This window comes from Hyaena hyaena, unplaced genomic scaffold, assembly GCF_003009895.1.
Source record: "Hyaena hyaena isolate Hyena2069 unplaced genomic scaffold, ASM300989v1 scaffold_752, whole genome shotgun sequence".
In the NCBI taxonomy this organism is placed as follows: Eukaryota; Metazoa; Chordata; class Mammalia; order Carnivora; family Hyaenidae; genus Hyaena; species Hyaena hyaena.
In genome coordinates, this window is record NW_024081378.1 from 821,307 (window position 1) to 839,208 (window position 17,902).

Genomic DNA, 17,902 nt, shown 5'->3' on the forward strand with positions numbered 1-17,902 from the left:
CATGAATGAATACATATTTAAAAGTTCTTATAATTTAATCGCTGTAAGAGATAATTGTCTATTTGATCAAACAATAACAATGCACAATAAGGTTTATAAACATATGCTTAAGTAAAATGAATAACCACACAAGCATAAAGTCTGGGAGGAAAGGGATAGAAATATAATATTGAAATGTCTTTCTCTTATGGGTAAACTGGTATAAAATCACTTGGAGGCAGACTGTGGTAAAGATTATACTACAAACCTTTAATACAACCACTAAAATAGCAAACTAAAGGGTTATAGATAATAAGAAAACAAAGGAAATAAAGTAGAATCATAAAGAGAGGGGGAAAGAAACAACAAAGAGACAAAATCTGAAGAAAGTCAATAAAAATGACAGATTTAAATCTAAACATAATAACTGCATTCAATGTAAATAGTTTAAAGACTAATTAGAATGTAGAGAGTATTATATTGAATTTTAGAAAAGCCAAACATATTTATATGGTGCCTACAAGAAGTATACTTTAAACCTAATGACAAATGTTGGTTACAAATAAAAGAATGGAAAGACCTATACTATACTAACACTACGCAAAAGAAAGCTGCAGTATCTATTTTAACATCAGACAAAGTAGATTTCACAAAAAGAATCCTGCCAGATACACCTTTTATCTTTAATATCACTGTTTCAGCATTCATGAGTTAAATACTCATAGAACTATAAATGGAAATGGACAGATACACAGTTATTACCAGAGATTTTACCCCACCATCAATAGTTAGTAAAAGTAGGTTTGAAAAAGTCATAAGTAATAAATAAGTCATGAAGTTGAAAAGTATAGCACAGGATATATAGTTAATAAAACTGTAATGTTGTATGGTGACAGATGGTAACTACACTTGTGGTGAGCACTGCAGAATGTATAGAATAGTTGAATCACTATATTGTAAATCTGAAACTGATATAACACTGTATGTTAACTATACTTCAATATCAGGGGTGCCTGGGGCTCAGTTCGTTAAGCGTCCAACTCTTGGTTTTAGCTCAGGTCATGATCTCAAATTCCTGGGTTCAAGCTCTAAATTGACTGGGCTCCACACTGACAGAACAGAGCCTGCTTGGGATTTTCTCTCTCTGCCCCTGACCCACTCATGCATGCACATGTTCTCTTTCTCTCATGCTCTCGCTCTCTCAAAATAAACTTTAAAAATATACATCGAAAACAAAAAATAAATAAATCAGCAAGTAGATCTTTATACAAATAAGCATCAACTTCACCTAACCTAGTTTACAGAACACTCCACCTCATAATAGCAGAATACGTATATTTTTCCAAGTACAAACCAACATAGATTACATTCTGGGTCATGAAAGAAGTCTTAGTAAATTTAAAAGGATTCAAGTTATACAAGTATGTTCACTGACCACAGTGGATCTTAATGAGAAATCAATAACAGAAAAGTGGAAAAATCTTAAATATTTGGAAAATGAATACCACACATCTAAATGAACACCATGCATGGATGAAAGAATATTCATCCTGTGTTGTACTTTTCATCTTCATGACTTATTACTTACTGATTTTTTAAACTTACTTTTACAAATATTGAGGGTGGGGTATTGAAATCTCTACTAATAACTGTGAATCTGCCCATTTCTCTTTATAGATCTATCAGTGTTTAAATCATGAATGTTGAAACAGTGATATTAGGGGTAAAAGCATTTAGGATTTTTTTGTCCTCTTGATTAATTGACCACATCCTCACTAGAAAAAGAATATTTTTGTACCTGGCAGCATTCTTCTCGTGAAATCTACTTTGATTTTAAAATAGATACTGCAGCTTTCTTTTGCATAGTATTGTATGATACAGGTCTTTCCATTCTTTTACTTTAACCTATATTTGTCATTAGGTTTAAAGTATACTTCTTGTAGGCAGCATATAGGTATGTTTTACTTTTCTAAAATTCAATATAATAATCTCTACATTCTAATGAGAGTTTTTAGGCCATTTACATTTATATACATATATATACAAATTTACTGAATGTAAATTAAATCAAAACATTGAAATCTGTGGGATGCCACTATACTATTACTTGGGAAGAAATTTATTAGCACTAAACACTTAAATTAGATAAGAAGATCTTAAATTAGATAAGAAGATCTCAAATTGGTGACTTTGTCTTCCACTTTAAGAAGCTAACAATAAAGCAAATTAAATTCAAAGCAATTAGAAGAATGGTAATAATACAGATCTAAGTGGAAATCAGTGAACTAAAAAACAGAAAAATAATGTTCCAATTTAGTAGGTCTTGGGGTTGGGCCCTGATCTCTGTATTTTAAAGAGCTTCCCAGGTAATTTTGATATAAAGCCAGATTTGTGAACTGTTGTACAGATTTCCTCTAGAATCCCTTCAAGCCATAATATTCTATGAAACTATGATTTTGACATCTGCATTTGTCCGTCAAATGTGAATTAGTAGGATAACAACCTAATCAGTATGGGCACAGTAATACTTTATAAAAGGATCTGTAAGATATTTTGGATCAGGATGTTAATTACATACTGATGAAATGCTGACAGCTGAACAGAAATCTCGATCTAAGACAGAGCTTTTATGCCACTGGAGCTGAGAGTTCTATCCCACTACTCATAAACCAGGCTGAACAGAAGCCAAGATGGTGTGGAGGTCAGGGAACACAGCAGAAAGAAGGCACGTGACACTTTCTATCCTCTTTATGAGCCAGATGTTATGTATAATCTATAATTCTTACAACGGGACTTGGATATAATTTTAACTATCCCATTTAGAGATGGAAATCTACAGGTAGTGAGACTGTTTCTTCTCTCAGTGAATCTGCTAGCAACTGGTAGAAGAACCCATTATTTGAGTTCAGCTCTTTTCTCACTCAAACCATTTCTAAGCCACATGAAACTATTTTGCTCAATTCCTGCAGTAGTAATGAATAAACATAAGAAACAGATAATTTGTTATTCTATAAATGGAATTGCATATTCAAATCAAGTCCAGTCATTAGATTATTCCTAGGGACATGTGATCTCAGTTATTTACCAAATTACATAAAAAAATACTTATACACTGAAATCTCATTATATGTTTCCCACAAGCAAAAATAGAGCCTAGTTAAAAAAAAAATATTTTTAATGAACTTAACTGCATGCATGTGCTGTAATACAGCCTTGCCTTACAAACAATTCCGCCTTAGGTAAAACAATGTCACGGTGAAATCCTAAATCTAAGGTATGTGTGTGAAAAGGATCACTGCCCAAAATGGTAGGGATTAAGTGGGGAAGGGTCACCTACCACTATGTGTTGAGCTGAGGTAATGGGTCTTAACCTAGTGTCTTTGGATGTTTAATCAGTCTCCCATAGGGATGAGAGGTATAATTTCTCCACAAAATTTGTTCTCCATCCCCCCCATGCATTTGAAATTAGCTTTATGAGAGAATCAGTTAACTAAGTCTGCAGTAATAGCTTTTACTTCAAGAACAGCAATTAAGGATGTCTGTTTCCTCTCCTCCTACATATGTTCTGAGAATGGAGTGCATACATTTGAATTATTTTCTGGGTATACAGTAATTGTTGGGAAATGACAACTCACCCGTCTGTATAGTAGGCTGTGGTTTTTAGGTGAAGATTAACTAAGCTGACCTAAATGTACAGTTGAAACAGTTGTCTGATGTGCATTAAGAAAGGAAAAGATTGTTAGAAAGGTCATCTGAAAATCAGTGCCCAGCTGAGACAGTTAGATCATGATCCATTATTCTGCTATTCATTAGAAACCCCAAAATACAGCACCCTACCTTCAATTCTCTTCCTCTGACATACAAGCACCAACACTTCAACACTTGAACTTCATTTCTTTGAATTAAAACCTTATGTCTCATAATTATTTTTGACTAGTAAAAATTTATGTTAACAGCTTTCTTAGGATGTGTAGTTTTCTTTCTTTCATAGAATACTGAAAATATTTTATTTTAAAAAATGTAATTTTATTATGTTAAAAAACATATGTCCCTTATTCTTTCTTAAAATAAGAAAGGCATCAGGATGAGGGACAATTGATTATATGCATTATAAATCATATCTTAATAATACATTTGATTCTTTGTACAGCCCTTCACACATTTCAAAATTCTCTCAAATTCTGTGACCTAACTTGAACTCTCAAAACCCTATGGAAGGGCATGGCAGGAGTTGTCACATTTACACATATCAGGAACCAGCTCAGAAAGACATGAGCATTTTCTTTGTCTTTCCACTGGCTATTCCAGGTTTCTCTCAGATACATCACATCTGTGACCAAAAGTCTTTAAGCATTCTTTTTATAGTTCTTTGGTTACTCAATCATGCTCATAATTTTGCACTGAAAGATATCAAAGAGCAGCACAGTAAAATATGCTTTAATAATTATACTTCAAAACCCACCTATTATATCGTTTAGTTGTTTAACATATATTATTCATAACAAACCTAACTCCTAACTTATCTGGGGTCATATTCCCACTATTTAGTGGGACTCTTCCTCATCCAGCAACGTGACCCTGGAATGGGCAGGAGCTCCTCCTATAACACCCAAGGGTATTTGCTAGGTCACTTCAGTACTCCTGAATCAGTACCGAGCTGCCAAGTCCAGCTCTGGGAAATGTGAAGGAAAGAAACTCAAGTGGCATCTTAGCCAGTGGAGTATTCCCCGCTGAGGAGGAGGTTAGGATTCCTCTGTCTTCTGCCACCAAGTTACAGCAGTGGCAGAGCTCACCTTCTCACTCATGCAGTCAACTTCTTCTCATACTGGATGTTCATCATTCCATATTTACAAAGAAGGTTTAACTAAACTGGGAAAATAAACTTTGGAAAACCCTGGAAAAGAAGTCCAGATATGCAAATATGTGAAGAAGAGGGATAAAAAATTAATCCCTCTTATCATGGACATAACCAGGAAAAGATTATTCAGATGGCCTGCCTAAATTAAATGAGTCCATGAGTCATTTCTATCCACTGTACATGTATTCAGTGTTCACTCACCTTTAAAAGCCAGCACATAACCCTTTATTTTTCCTACTACTGACAGTATTTGGTATAGACAGTCCAGATTATGGACAGAGAATTTGTATTCTGTAATACTCTATTCTCAGGAGAGTGGTTCATATTTCTTGAAACCCTGAAGGGAGAGAAATTCACTCAAGTTCATTTCCTTTCCTTTTCACAATTTTCTTATTAGATGGTTTATCCTCCTCCAGCCTTTTCGAGCTCACATGACAAGATCTGTTCATGAGATAAATGATACCCTAAATAACCCTGAACTAGTAAAGGACACAGCTAAAGTATTACTTAGAATGATGGATAGTTAAAGATGAAGAACTAAAACAGACACATCCATAATTTAGAAGTTAGTTGAGGAGAGAGAATAGCTGGAAAAAGAGTGAGTATTTTTAAAACATAATGATCACAATTTGTATTATGAAAACTAAGTAGAAGATTTCATGTGGCTATGTTACTTCTATGCAACATAAATGAGTCTGTTCGATTCCATCTATTTATTGTTGACAATAACAGTGATGAGCCATTTTATTTATTTCCTGATGTTGGATCTCTGAGGACACAGTTGGACTACGTTTATTGGGAGATGCCAACATAAACTGCTGCATCTATAGTAGGAACTGTGAACTGTGTCCTCGGGTGGGAGAAAGAAGATCCATTCTCAGCTGCAGAACCATGGAAAGTACACAAAAGTGTTGCAGAAGCAGTTTCATGGCTGCACCACATTACATCATCCTCAAGACAGCCCTTGAATATGTGCTATTTCTATGGTACAGATGAGAAACTGATACTTAAAGAAACTCAAGGAAGACACTTGATCCATTCTGGCAGGGAGGTAAGAGGGAGGCAGATCACAAAAGAGGGTTTCTCATAGGAGGTAATATCAAGGCTTTAAGAAAGGTAGCAAAGAGCTCAGTGTGGAGGTGGCAGAAGGGTGTTAAGAGAATCACACCTGGAATGAGAGAATAGACGAAGTGAGGATCCAGATAAGGAAAGCAGGAGGGTTGGTGTCCCCAAAAGGTATAACATGTGAGGTGTGGAAAGTCAGGAAGTGAAAGCAGAAGTAGGCAAGGGCCAGACAGTAGCTTACCTCTTAATGTCCTTCTAAGGGCTTGTATTTTATCCTAGAATCAAAGTGGAGTTTGAAGGAATTTAAACTAAAGAGTGCCTTAAACAGGCTTGCCTTACTCCAAAGCGGGATTCCCAATATCAACTCCTAACATCCTTTTCTTTGGGGATGCTGTCCCCTTCCCTCCTATTCAGAAGAAAACAAGCATATAAGTTGCTCTCCACCTTCCATGGCCAATGGCTTTGTGCAGAATGAAAGCATGGTAAATAGGGAATGATGGGAGAGAGAAGGGAAATGATAAGAGCTGAGCAAATAAATTGGTAATTTCAGGAAACTAATAATAAATCCATGTATAGCACTATGTTATGGAATATAAGTTGACTGTGCTCTGATGAAGAGGCATGATGGTTACAGCACATAAAATGGTGTACATGTGAAAAAACTAATGAGAAAAGAAATAAATTCAGATTTTTATAGGAAATTGTCCTTTAAAGCAGAGCTCTTCTAAATCCTGAAAGAAAGTCATGTCTAATTCAGTATCATTGATCAGAAGAGCTGATCTTGGGCAGTTACTCTGATTGAGCATCAGTGAGTTGCTGGAATTTGCCATTCAGACGTTGTTTAGCATTTTTTTTTCAGACGTTGTTTAGCATTTAAATGTGAAAGGAAGAGGATCCTAAAATGCACCAGTGATCTTGCAGGCTTTCATCAGGTCATTCTGCTGCCCCAAGGATGATGACAATGTGCATGGTGGAACTTTAAAATCATAAACCAAAAGAGGAGTATCCTGGTTTACAGTCCATTTTGTTGTTTTTTTAAATCTCTTTTGCTCAAAAACCACAGAGTCCTTCCGATGACATGAGGCTTTAGAAGAGTTGCTATCTAAAAAAGTATTCTTCCTTAACATTTTGAGTTTCACTTGGAAAACTCAAAATTCTTTATGTACATAATGGAAAAATAAAATCCCCAGAACTGTGAATAGTGCTTGCCTGTTGCTTTAATATATCCCCTTCTGAGTGTTTTGATGTGTGTGTGTGTGTGTACACGTGCATGCGTGTGCATGCACATGGGGGAGTGGGGTTCTCTGTCTTTGAATAGAATTGACTTGCATTTTCTACAACCAGTATGGTGGCTAGTTCAGATCTAGCTACAATCAGAGATCTGAGTTGGAAGCTGAAGTCTCCCACTTTCTATCCATGTCCAATTTTCCACTTCAGAGGACAAAGGTGGTGCTGAATAATATTGTAGATGGAAGGTGCAGTGCTGTATTGTAACCCAAGGTAAGCAAAGGATTATACTTACCCAGAACAGCAAGGAACAAGTCTTTTTTATGTTTGCTCTAGGGCCAAGCACAGTGTCTGACAAATAATAAGGAAATTAGTATCATTATCTCAATCTTCTCTTTCCATATAAATGCAGAATTGCTGCACTCTTCACACTTCATAGACCCTTCATATAATTATGAAGGGGAACATGTGGTGACAGTTTAATTTATGAACCTTGTGCAATGGTAATTTAGATGTATTGTTCACTGAATAAATATCTTAAGGCTGTAAGGAAGTTTACAAGTAATTTGTTCCCCTTCCTTCATTGTATGGAAAAGGCAACAGAAACACGTAAAGATGACAAGAATGCTCCAATAATGCACTGGGTATGCATCTCCAAACCCTCTACACACAATATCACAAGGGTTTTGATGTTCTATGCCTACTGAAACCAGTGTAGTTCTATGCCCTGCTACCAATAAATTAGACACCTGAGCCTCAAACTTGGAAAACCAAAGGAACAAAGTAGCTGGGATAGTATGCAAGCTAGCAAGCTGCTGGAATCTAAATGAAACTTAGCCCCATGGAGAAGAATAAATAAGCTATAGTTTGGGTTCATCCTATGAAAGGTGTGTCTGCCACAATTCCCATGCTCTCTGATCATCACCATGAATATGGTACAGGCATATACCAGCAACTGTATGCATTTTTTCTCCCGGCCAAACACACCACTCTTGTCTTGGTCTTGGGTCAGAATCTACTTTTTAATCTATCATTAATTTATCAAAGCAATTAATATAAAACCCAAACAGAAAATTAGCAAAGATATAGCAGAACTCAACAATACTATCAAACAACATCCAATCCATTCAGCAACAGCAAAATGCACATTCTTTTCAAATGCTCATGGAACCTTTATCAAAAGAGATCATATTCTGGGCCATAAATCAAACATTAACAAAATCAAAAGAATTTAACTCATATAGAGTATATTCTGTGATCACAATTGAATCAAATTAAAAATCAGAAACAGATAACAGGAAAACTTCCAAACACTTGGAAACTAAAAACACACTCCCAAATAATATGAGTTAAGGGAAAAAATAACTCAAGAGAAATAAACACATTGAACTTAATAAACAATGAAACTCCAACATACCAAAATCTGTGAAATATAGCTAAAGTAGTACAGAGCAGGTAATTTAAAGTACACTTGCTTACATTAGGAAAGAAGAGTCTCATATCAAGAAACTAGGTGCTACCCCAAAAGAGAAGAGCAAACTAAATCCAAAGCAAGCAGAAAAAAACAAATAATAAAAATAAAAGCTGAGCTTAATGAAATTTAAAACAGAAAAAGCAATAGAGAAAAACAATGAAACAAAAAAATGATTCCTAATAAACTGAAATAAATAAATAAATAAGAAAAGGTCAATCAAATGAATCTCTAGCAAAATGACAAAGAAAAAAGAATGACACAATTTACTGTTATCAGAAATGAAGCAAAGGATATATTATTTTTTAAATTTTTAAATGTTTTTTTATTTATTTCTGAGAGAGAGAGAGAGAGAGAGAGTGTGAACAGGGGAGGGTCAAAGAGAGAGGGAGATACAGAATCTGAAATAGGCTCTAGGCTCTGAGCTAGCCGTCAGCACAGAGCCCGACGCGGGGCTCAAACCCACGAACCATGAGATCTTGACCTGAGTTGAAGCCGGATGCTTAACTGACTGAGCCACCCAGGTGCCCTGAGGATATTAAAAGGTCCATAAAGGAATATCATAAACAATTCTACACACATAAATTAACATCTTAAAGGAAATGGACCAATTCATTGAAAAGCACAAACTATCACAACCTACCTAATAATATACGTTGAAGAGACATAACTATTAAGGAAATGAATCCGTAATGACAAAACTCCCAGAAAAGTAATCTCCTGACCCAGAGAGTATCACTGGAGAATTCTATCAATTATTTAAATAAGTAGTTAACACAAACTTTTACACAATCTTTTCCAGAAAACAGAAGGAGGCACTTCCTAACTTATTTTATGAAACTAGTGTTACCTGATACCAAAACCAAACACTGTCAAGAAAAAAAAAAAAAGGAAAAATAAGTACAGACCAATGGTCCTCATGAATAGAGAGGCAAACATCGTTAACAAAATATTGGCAAATAGAATTTATCAACATATGAAAAGAGGTTTTTAAAAAGAGTATTATCAAACATACAATTTTTGTGGGGCTTATTCTAGGGCTACAAGACTGATTCATTATTTCAAAGTCACTCAACCTAGCCCACCATATTAAGTGGTTAACTATATATATACATATACATACATACATACATACATATGTATATATATATACATACATACATATACATGTGTATATATATATACATACATACATATATATGTATATATAGTTATATATGTATATAGCTAACAAATATACATATATATGTATGTATGCATATTTGTGGGTTTGAATACTCAACATAGTAATGACAGAATTTTTCCCAAAACTATCATAGAGACTTAAAGGTTTTTCTAGATATAGACAAGATAATTCTAAAATTCATATGGAAAATAAATGGCTTATAAGAGTCAAAATAATTTTTAAAAAGAGGAATAAAGAGACTGAAATAATCTACCCAATTTCAAGACTTACTATATAACTTATAGTTATAATTAGGACTGTGGGTATTGACATAGTGATAGACACAGAGATGAATAGAACAAAATAGAGAACCCAGAAATAGTCTACACCAGTTGATTTTTGGCAAATATGTAAATGCAATTCAACAGAGGAAAGACAGTCTTTTTAATAAATGGTGATAGAAGAACTGGATATCCATTCCAAAAAAAATGGTGAAGGGAACTAGCCCTAAACCTCACACACTGATTTTATATAAAGACAGATAAGTAATTAAATGTAAAACATAACATTATAAAACTTTTAGAAAAAAACAAAGGAGAAAATCTTCAGGAACCAGGGCCTCATGAAGAGTTCTTAGTCATCACTCCAAAAGTATGTTCCATAAAAGATTAAAAATCAATAAATTGAACTTCATCAATATTAAAAACATTTCCTCTGTGAAAGATCTTGTTAAGAAGATGAAAAGACAAGATACATACGGATAGAAAAACATTGGCAAACTACATCTGGCAAAGGAATCACACCTAGATTACATGAAGAACTCAGTAACAGAACAGAAAAAATAAAATAAAACAAAATAATCCAATATTTACAGGGCAACTAATATGAAGAGACATTTCAATAAAGAGGATATACTATTGGCAAATACACACATAAAGGGAGCTCAATATCACTAACCATCAGGAAAATGCAAATCAAAACACAATCAGGTATCAACCAATTAGATGTATACCTATTAGAGCAGCTAAAATGAAAGATAGTGACAATACTCACTGCAGCTAAAATAAAAGATAGTGACAATACTCATTGTTGGTGAAGACAGAGAAATTAAATCTCTCATATATTGTGTGTGGGAACAGAAAATGGTACAGAAACTTTGGGGAAAACGTTTGACAGTTTTTTTAAAAAGTAAACAAACATTTATCATATGACTTAGCAGTCCTATTCCCAGGCATTCATACCAGAATATAAAATCTTATTTCCACACAGAAACCTGTAAACAAATGCACATAGTCATTTTATTTGTAATGGAAAAGAACTGGAAACAACAAAAATGTTCCTCAGTACGTGAAAGGATAAACAAACTATGGTACATCCCTGCTATGGACAATTATGTAGCAGTGAGAAAGAACACACTACTATGAATACACACAAGAACTTGAATGAGTCTCCAAATCACCTTGTTGAGGGAACAAAAGCCATTCTCAAAAGGTCACATACTGAATGACTGCATGTATGTGACATTCTAAAGATGACAAAAATACATAAATAACAAATAGTGGCTAATAGGGGTTAAGAATTTTGGAGGAGGGAAGTGCGTATGACAATAGAAGCAGCAAGAGGGGGATCTTTATGATGACAAAACAGTTCAGTATCTTGATTGCAGTGGTCCTGCCACAAATCTACATGTGATAAGACACCGTGAAACCATGTACACACTTTGTACAATGTCAATCTCCTGGTTTTGACATTATACTATACTCATAAATTATGTGACTCTGTACTATCTTTGCAAATTCCTGTGAATTTATCATTATTTAAAATAAAAACTTAAAGAATATATCATCACTGTATATTTTCTATTGGAATAACAAACATCAACACTCACTTCCAATATCCGGCCTCAGCTTTTTATCATATTCTCTTAACAACTTGTTGAGAATAAGAGTCACATCAGTGTCTTGGGATTTTGGAGCCAAGACCCACTTTTGGTTTGATGATGAATCTTCATATTCATCCTCTTCCACCTTCCTGGACCTGTAATTATGGAACAAAGTGTGAAGTATAAGTTGTAGCAATAGCTCCAGGAAGTGCCTTAAGCTTGGTCCACTCAAGCACCATTGACATAAGTACAAAGTACCCAGTACTCACAGCCCAATCAATGTATTACTTTTAAAACAAAAACAAACAAAACACATTTTAGAAAGAATCCAATAGGAGGAATGCCACTGCTCTTAAATGTCATAATGTTTTCATTTAAATGTCACAAAAGTATTCCTTGACTATGTTAAACTATAGATTGATAAGTAAATCAATGCCAGAAGATCAGCCAAGCAGCAATCAATCTTGCTTGCATCCACCTTGAGAACCTCTGAGAACCTCTGAAGGTCAAAGCACAAACCTTCCAGATGTTTGTCAGATGGTGACTTTATCATGCTGTTTCCACCCCCTACTGCCAAGGCTTCATTTTAGTTAAAGGTGAGAATAGGTTTTGCAGAATCATACTCACTGAAAAATAGTTGGGTCTGACTTCTGTTCTTCTTAAGGAGACTGGAACCTTTGGTCTAGGTAGACACAGGGACATTATCAAGTGGTCTGCTTGGCCAGCACTAATGTGTGGTGACGGAACAGAGATGGTATTTGGCGAACAGCCTCTGGCAATTTTACATGCCTCCTCCAAAACAAACTGATTCACTTCTTACAGAGCAGGCTAATACAGACATTAAAAATTAAAATCTTTCTAATATATCTTAATCATTTGGCCCCTCAACAAATGGATCAAAATGAATGTTTGAGCATCTTTGAGCTTGTCTCATGCAGCATGACAACCACCTCTCCTGGGTGATACACACTGACAGGAGTACTTGAATGGAGACTCATCAAAATGACAAGTTAGTTTTCTGAGTTGAGTGAGGCCATCTCAACAGCACAGCCATTTGGACTTAAAAGAGAAGAGTCTCCTTCTGCATTAAAGCAGCATTTCCAGGTGGACTCCCATTTACTAGGGAAAAAAAACTTTGTTTTTTACAACAAACAACTTTGCTTATTTGCTTATACTCTGTCAATATAAATGCCTTAGTGACGTTTCACCAAAGAGACCACCAAAATGTAGAATAGAAAATTGTATTAAGGTTTATTTGTCCTGACTTGGTATGCACTCATCTCTGTTTAGGTTCCCAGAGAAGAGCCAAAGTGTTAACATTATCCCAGGGCAATGGTACTCTGGGACACAAGTTTCTTTAAGTTAATTTTTGGAATTAACTAAATTATCCACAAAGAACATGAAAGAAATGAAGAGAATAAACTTTCAAAAATGTATTATCTCTATTTTATTTAAATCCTCACAATCATATGTATATATTATATTACAATCACATAATTACATATCTATATAGTATAATAGTATACATAATTTTATGTAATATGTAACCATGCATACATGTTGCATATTATATACATTATAGTCTTTTTATGAATGTTAACTAGCCTTAACCTAGATTTGGGTCAGTGTCACATAATCTAGTCTCGGATGAATATACACATTTATATGAGATTTTGAAAACGAGTTTATGGTAAATGGCTGGCAGATAGATTTCACTGAAGTTTTTCCTAGACTTATCTTAAACTATAATTCTATTTCTTGAATATTTATTGACTAGAAGGCTAAAATAAATCATCCATAGAAACTATAAGTTGCTGTGAGTTTTTATTTGCATTGAACATTCACCATCAATAAGAAAAAATTTGGGACACATTCAAGAAGTGACATGTTGCGTTTCATTATTTGTAAAACTGAACTTTTACAAATAACACTATAGAATTTAAAATGTTATTGTAGAATATTTTATCAGAAATATTGTCAGGAATATCATCTTGGAAAAAAAAAAGAGAGAGGTTGAAGCAGACCCTGTAGAACATGGCTAGCTTGGAAGCAATCATTGCCCGCAGGACCTGGCAATTCATTCCACAGCAAAACCATTTGGGAGACTGTGGACAGAGGGACAGATTACCTTGGCAGAATCACATATAACATTCTCAAGACATGTTTCAACCCAGCCACATTGGTTTCCTCTTTCCCTCTGTTGTCTCTTTGCCTCTTTCTCTCTCTTCCCTCCTCTCTTTTCCTCCCCTCCCTTTCTCTCTTACCCCTCTCCCTGTTCACCCCCAAAGACAGCTCACTCCACAGACCAAACTATGCTTTTCATGATCTCCTATTTTCTATTGCCCCAACTGTCATATGTACATAGATTGAGCACACTAACTCTTCATCAGTTCTCTGTATAAACACAGACATTTCTGAAAAATTCTTTGAACTACTTCAAATGCAGGTATTATAATGAGCCTAATTCTCCCTCTAGTGGTGATGAGAGGGTTTTTCTGAAATTGCATAAGCTTCTTCCTTAGAGGCCAAGGCAGGTGAGAGTGGGAGAGAGGAAGGAAAGAAAAGGGTCTCCCACCCCTTTAGGAGATGAACCAGGACCTAAAGCTTGATGGCACAGTGGCGAAGCATGGACAGACATCCTCTTGACAGTGAGCTTTTCCCAATTCTAATCTTCTATCAGTTTCCTGCAGGACTTCAGAGAATGAAATAGAAGACTCACAAGGCTGATGTCAGACCATCAGCCCCACAGAAAAATCTTCCCTTTGATGAAAACCAAATCTCATCTCAGAGGACCCACTAGAATGTGAATAAAATACGAATGATCTTCTTTTCTAAATTCTAAGTGGGTTATATATAATCTTTATGAGTGTTCTGTTATCAGGATTGTTATATCCTAAATACTATAACTGCAATTCGCTTTTTTTTTCTTAAAAGCAAACCAGCAATGTATTGTCATTTTCAGATGTTATTTTCACGTCTTACACCTTCTCTCTGACTAGACGGACAAAGTCTGAAGTATTTTTAAACATTAAAAGGAGCTCCTAAACCTCAGAAAGCAGCTAAGCATCTGCAAGGTATCATTGGGCTCCAGGCATGACTAAGTTTGTTCTAATGCATAATAAGTACATCAGTACACCCATGGGTGTCTGAACAGGGTGCTTTTCTCTCCATGGAGTTGCCAAGACATCACTACATAGCACAACTGTCAGAACCTTTTCCAGGGATTTTGAATACCAGAAAGGGATTCGAGAGTCCAAACAGGAAGCTTCTCAGCATTAATAACAGTTTTGAAAGATAACACTGGTCACCAGGTTATTTTGCTTGTCTGTAAAACCCATTCAAAGAATGAAGACACTTTCAAAAGAGAGGAATATAACAATACCATTAGTTTAAAATTTGGATTTTTTTGCAACTTGTATATATATATAACTTCTATTATGAAATCCAGGGAATGAACCAAGATATAGAACATATTGAAATCATTACACGTGCCTTGGTGAAATGGAAGTATGAAGAATCCCAAGGTATTGCACATGTATCTGGGAATTCCCTAGAAACCTGACTGCTTCATATTAGACCCTAAGACATCTTCCTACTTCCTAAGCGCATAAACTAATGAGGACAATAAGTGGTTCTCCTTGTAGCATGTTAAGTATCTATAAATCTAAACTATCTGTAATTAATGATCTAACTCTGAAATGCAGGTCACTTCATTCAGTAGATATAACTTCAAATCTGGATTATATGCTTCAGATGTCTACATTATGCCTGGTGCTACCTGCTGGTCTCTCTGGTTCTAGACAGAGATACATCCAGGAAAAATCAACTTCAGAAAGTGAGCTTCCATTTCCTTCCCCAGCTCTCTCCTTAGACAGGAAGAAACTTGAATTGAAAGACCCAATGAGTACTATGCCTGGTGAAGAGAGCTGCCTGTGAGTCACCAGTTGACATTGTCTCTGGCACACTATCTGCCTTTCACACTTTCACCTCTTAGTGGGGATAATGGTGTGGAGAGGATGGCCAGGGCTTTCTTCTTGAGAACCAAACACCCCTGCCAAAGGTAGAGAGTGAGATTGGGGCCCCTTTTATGTCTTTTAAGATTTGTTAATGTGCCTTCCACCTTCCTTCCCTACATGAATGAAGATGTAAGCTTGTCACTGCCTGCTGACACCTTCAGGGAGGAAGGCTCACAGGAAGGCTCTCTAGTTCTCTAGCTTCCAGATCCAGAAAATGAAGAGGTGTCAAAAGAAGAGTGTTTTGGGGAAACGGGCATCCCAAGATTCTTGGGATAGGGACTGGGGGAGAGGCATGGAGCTGCTCTGATTTCCAAAGTCTGCAGGCACTGGGCCAGAGATCTAGTCTGGGAGACAGAATTAAAGAAACCAAACCCAGAATACCCAGTTATATTTACAGCAACAGGGTTTAACCCTTCTAGTCCCATCGTCCTTCCACTCTCATGAGCCATCTTCATTCTTTCCTGGGGTGTCTCTAAGCTCCCATTATCTGGTTGCTGTTTAGGAGGCAGGTTATGGTATTTATGGTAAGACAATGTTTCACAGTTACCAGGCAAAGCCTATTATCAATGATCAACATGCTTTATGAGGGTAAGTGTGTGTATGTCCCTGTGTGTGAAAAGTGGCTCATCAAGAAGGTGTGCATGTGTAGAGTGTGTGTTTGCAGAACCTGGGGAGGAGAATCCTTTCTGAGAAGGAGGGTTCTTTCCCTTGCTCTAATCCTCTTTCACCTTCCTCCAGCCTAGATGCTCTTTGCCACTGTGATCTAAACTAGGCAGCTAGGAAATTAGGTCTCCTGAGTCCTGGAAAATTTCAGAGTGATGGAAATTATACAGAACGTCAGTCAATATTTGTGTATGAACCCCTGGAACACTTGTAGGGAGGAGTAAATGGGAGGTAGACACCGCCGGTCATTTATGATAGTGTTTTTCAAAACCTCTTAAAACCACCATATCCGAAAAAGCTTCATGAGAAGAGCCTCATTAATCTGAGTCTCACATTTCTGGTTGCAGAGAAGCCTGCAGCCGCTCAGCCTGGAGAGGCAGATAGCTCTGTTCAAGGGGAGACTGGGACAGGTGAGGTGCAGGCCGACTCTCGGTCTCCCCCTCGGCCGGCCCCAGCGGGCTATGCCGCAGCCCAGCCGACGGCGGGGCGCACCGGGACTTCGGGCCGGCAGACAGCGCCCCCCGCCGCCTTCCCGCCCCGCGCCGAGCCTCCGGGGCCGCGCGGCCCGGGTGCCACTTACCGCGCGTGCAAACCGGAGAACAGGCAGAGGAGGAGGAGCAGCTTCGGGGCCATGGTGCGGCGCAGCTCGGGGAGCAGGGTTTGGGGCCTCCGGCCGGGCGCGGCTTCCTCCGGAGCGCGGGCCTCGCCTCCGCCGGCTCTCCTCTGCCTCGCTGCTTCTGCCGCCACGGACTGCGGCGCTACACCGGCTCCCGGCCACCGCGGCCGGACAGGTGCGGGCTCCCCGCGCCCCCGACGGCCCGCGGGTCCGCGCGCAGCTCTGCGGGGCGCACGCGGGACGCCCTGCCACCGCGGCGCGCCGCCCCCGCCCGCCGCCCAGGCGCCGGGTCCGCACCGCCCGGTGGCGGGAGCTGGTGGGCTCCGGCGGTCCCTAGCCCCGCCGCCCCGCGCGGCGCTGCCCCCTCCGCCGCGAGCTGCGCGCGGGTGCACAGGCGGGTGGGCTCTGCGCTCTGTGTGCGGCCGCCGCACGTTCGGAGGTGGGGGCAGCGAGGCGGCCGCTCCTCCCGCAGCGCCTGCGAGGCGGCCCCGGCGGGGAGGAGTTTCCCCAATTACACGCCTGACATCGCGCTCGGCGAAGAAAGCAAGGTCTGAATGGACTCAGAGTTTGAGGCCGGGGAAGGGGGCGGGGCTCAGCGGGGGAGGGGAGGCTTGGGGATCCCGTAGGGAGCCTTTAGAAGAATCCCAGGGATTGGCATCTCAAGGTTAAGAGCGAGCCCCGGAGTCCGTCGGAGTACGTTCCGTTTGTCCTCTCAGCAAACGCGGCGGTTCTCCCGCGCTCCCTGACACACTGTTGCCCGTCCTTCCCCGTGCGTCTTCAGCTAGGTAGCCATAGCAAACGGTTTGCTGAAAGCGCCCTTTCCATGAACATGCCCTGCTAGGTCTACTGAACTCCTCTGCACTACTAAGGTCTGTGTGAAAAAGTGGCTTCCTAGGGATATCTAGAAAAAAACCATTCCCAGTATGTACCATCCTAACATATACAATAAGTAGGTGAAAC

The 17,902-nt window shown here is 38.2% G+C and overlaps 2 protein-coding genes across 2 annotated transcripts in view; one reads left to right on the top strand and one right to left on the bottom strand.

The window, feature by feature from the left end:
• Nucleotides 1-16,959, bottom strand: part of GABRG3 (gamma-aminobutyric acid type A receptor subunit gamma3) — a 729,891-nt gene extending 712,932 nt beyond the window's left edge. The window contains exons 1-2 of the mRNA XM_039218219.1: nucleotides 16,907-16,959; nucleotides 11,654-11,802 (exon numbers count right to left, since the gene is read on the bottom strand). Of these exons, the coding sequence (XP_039074150.1) occupies nucleotides 11,654-11,802; nucleotides 16,907-16,959 (202 nt within the window). The remainder of the gene's footprint in view (nucleotides 1-11,653; nucleotides 11,803-16,906) is intronic.
• Nucleotides 16,958-17,611, top strand: LOC120220992 (translation initiation factor IF-2). Its single transcript, XM_039218221.1, has one exon. The coding sequence runs from the start codon at nucleotides 16,958-16,960 to the stop codon at nucleotides 17,609-17,611; it is 654 nt and encodes a 217-aa protein (XP_039074152.1).
• Nucleotides 17,612-17,902: the final 291 nt, after the last annotated feature.

What these genes read in the sequence shown, in the direction of transcription:
- LOC120220992 (XM_039218221.1), top strand. Translation starts at nt 16,958, where the DNA reads ATGGTGCGGCGCAGCTCGGGGAGCAGGGTTTGGGGCCTCCGGCCGGGC.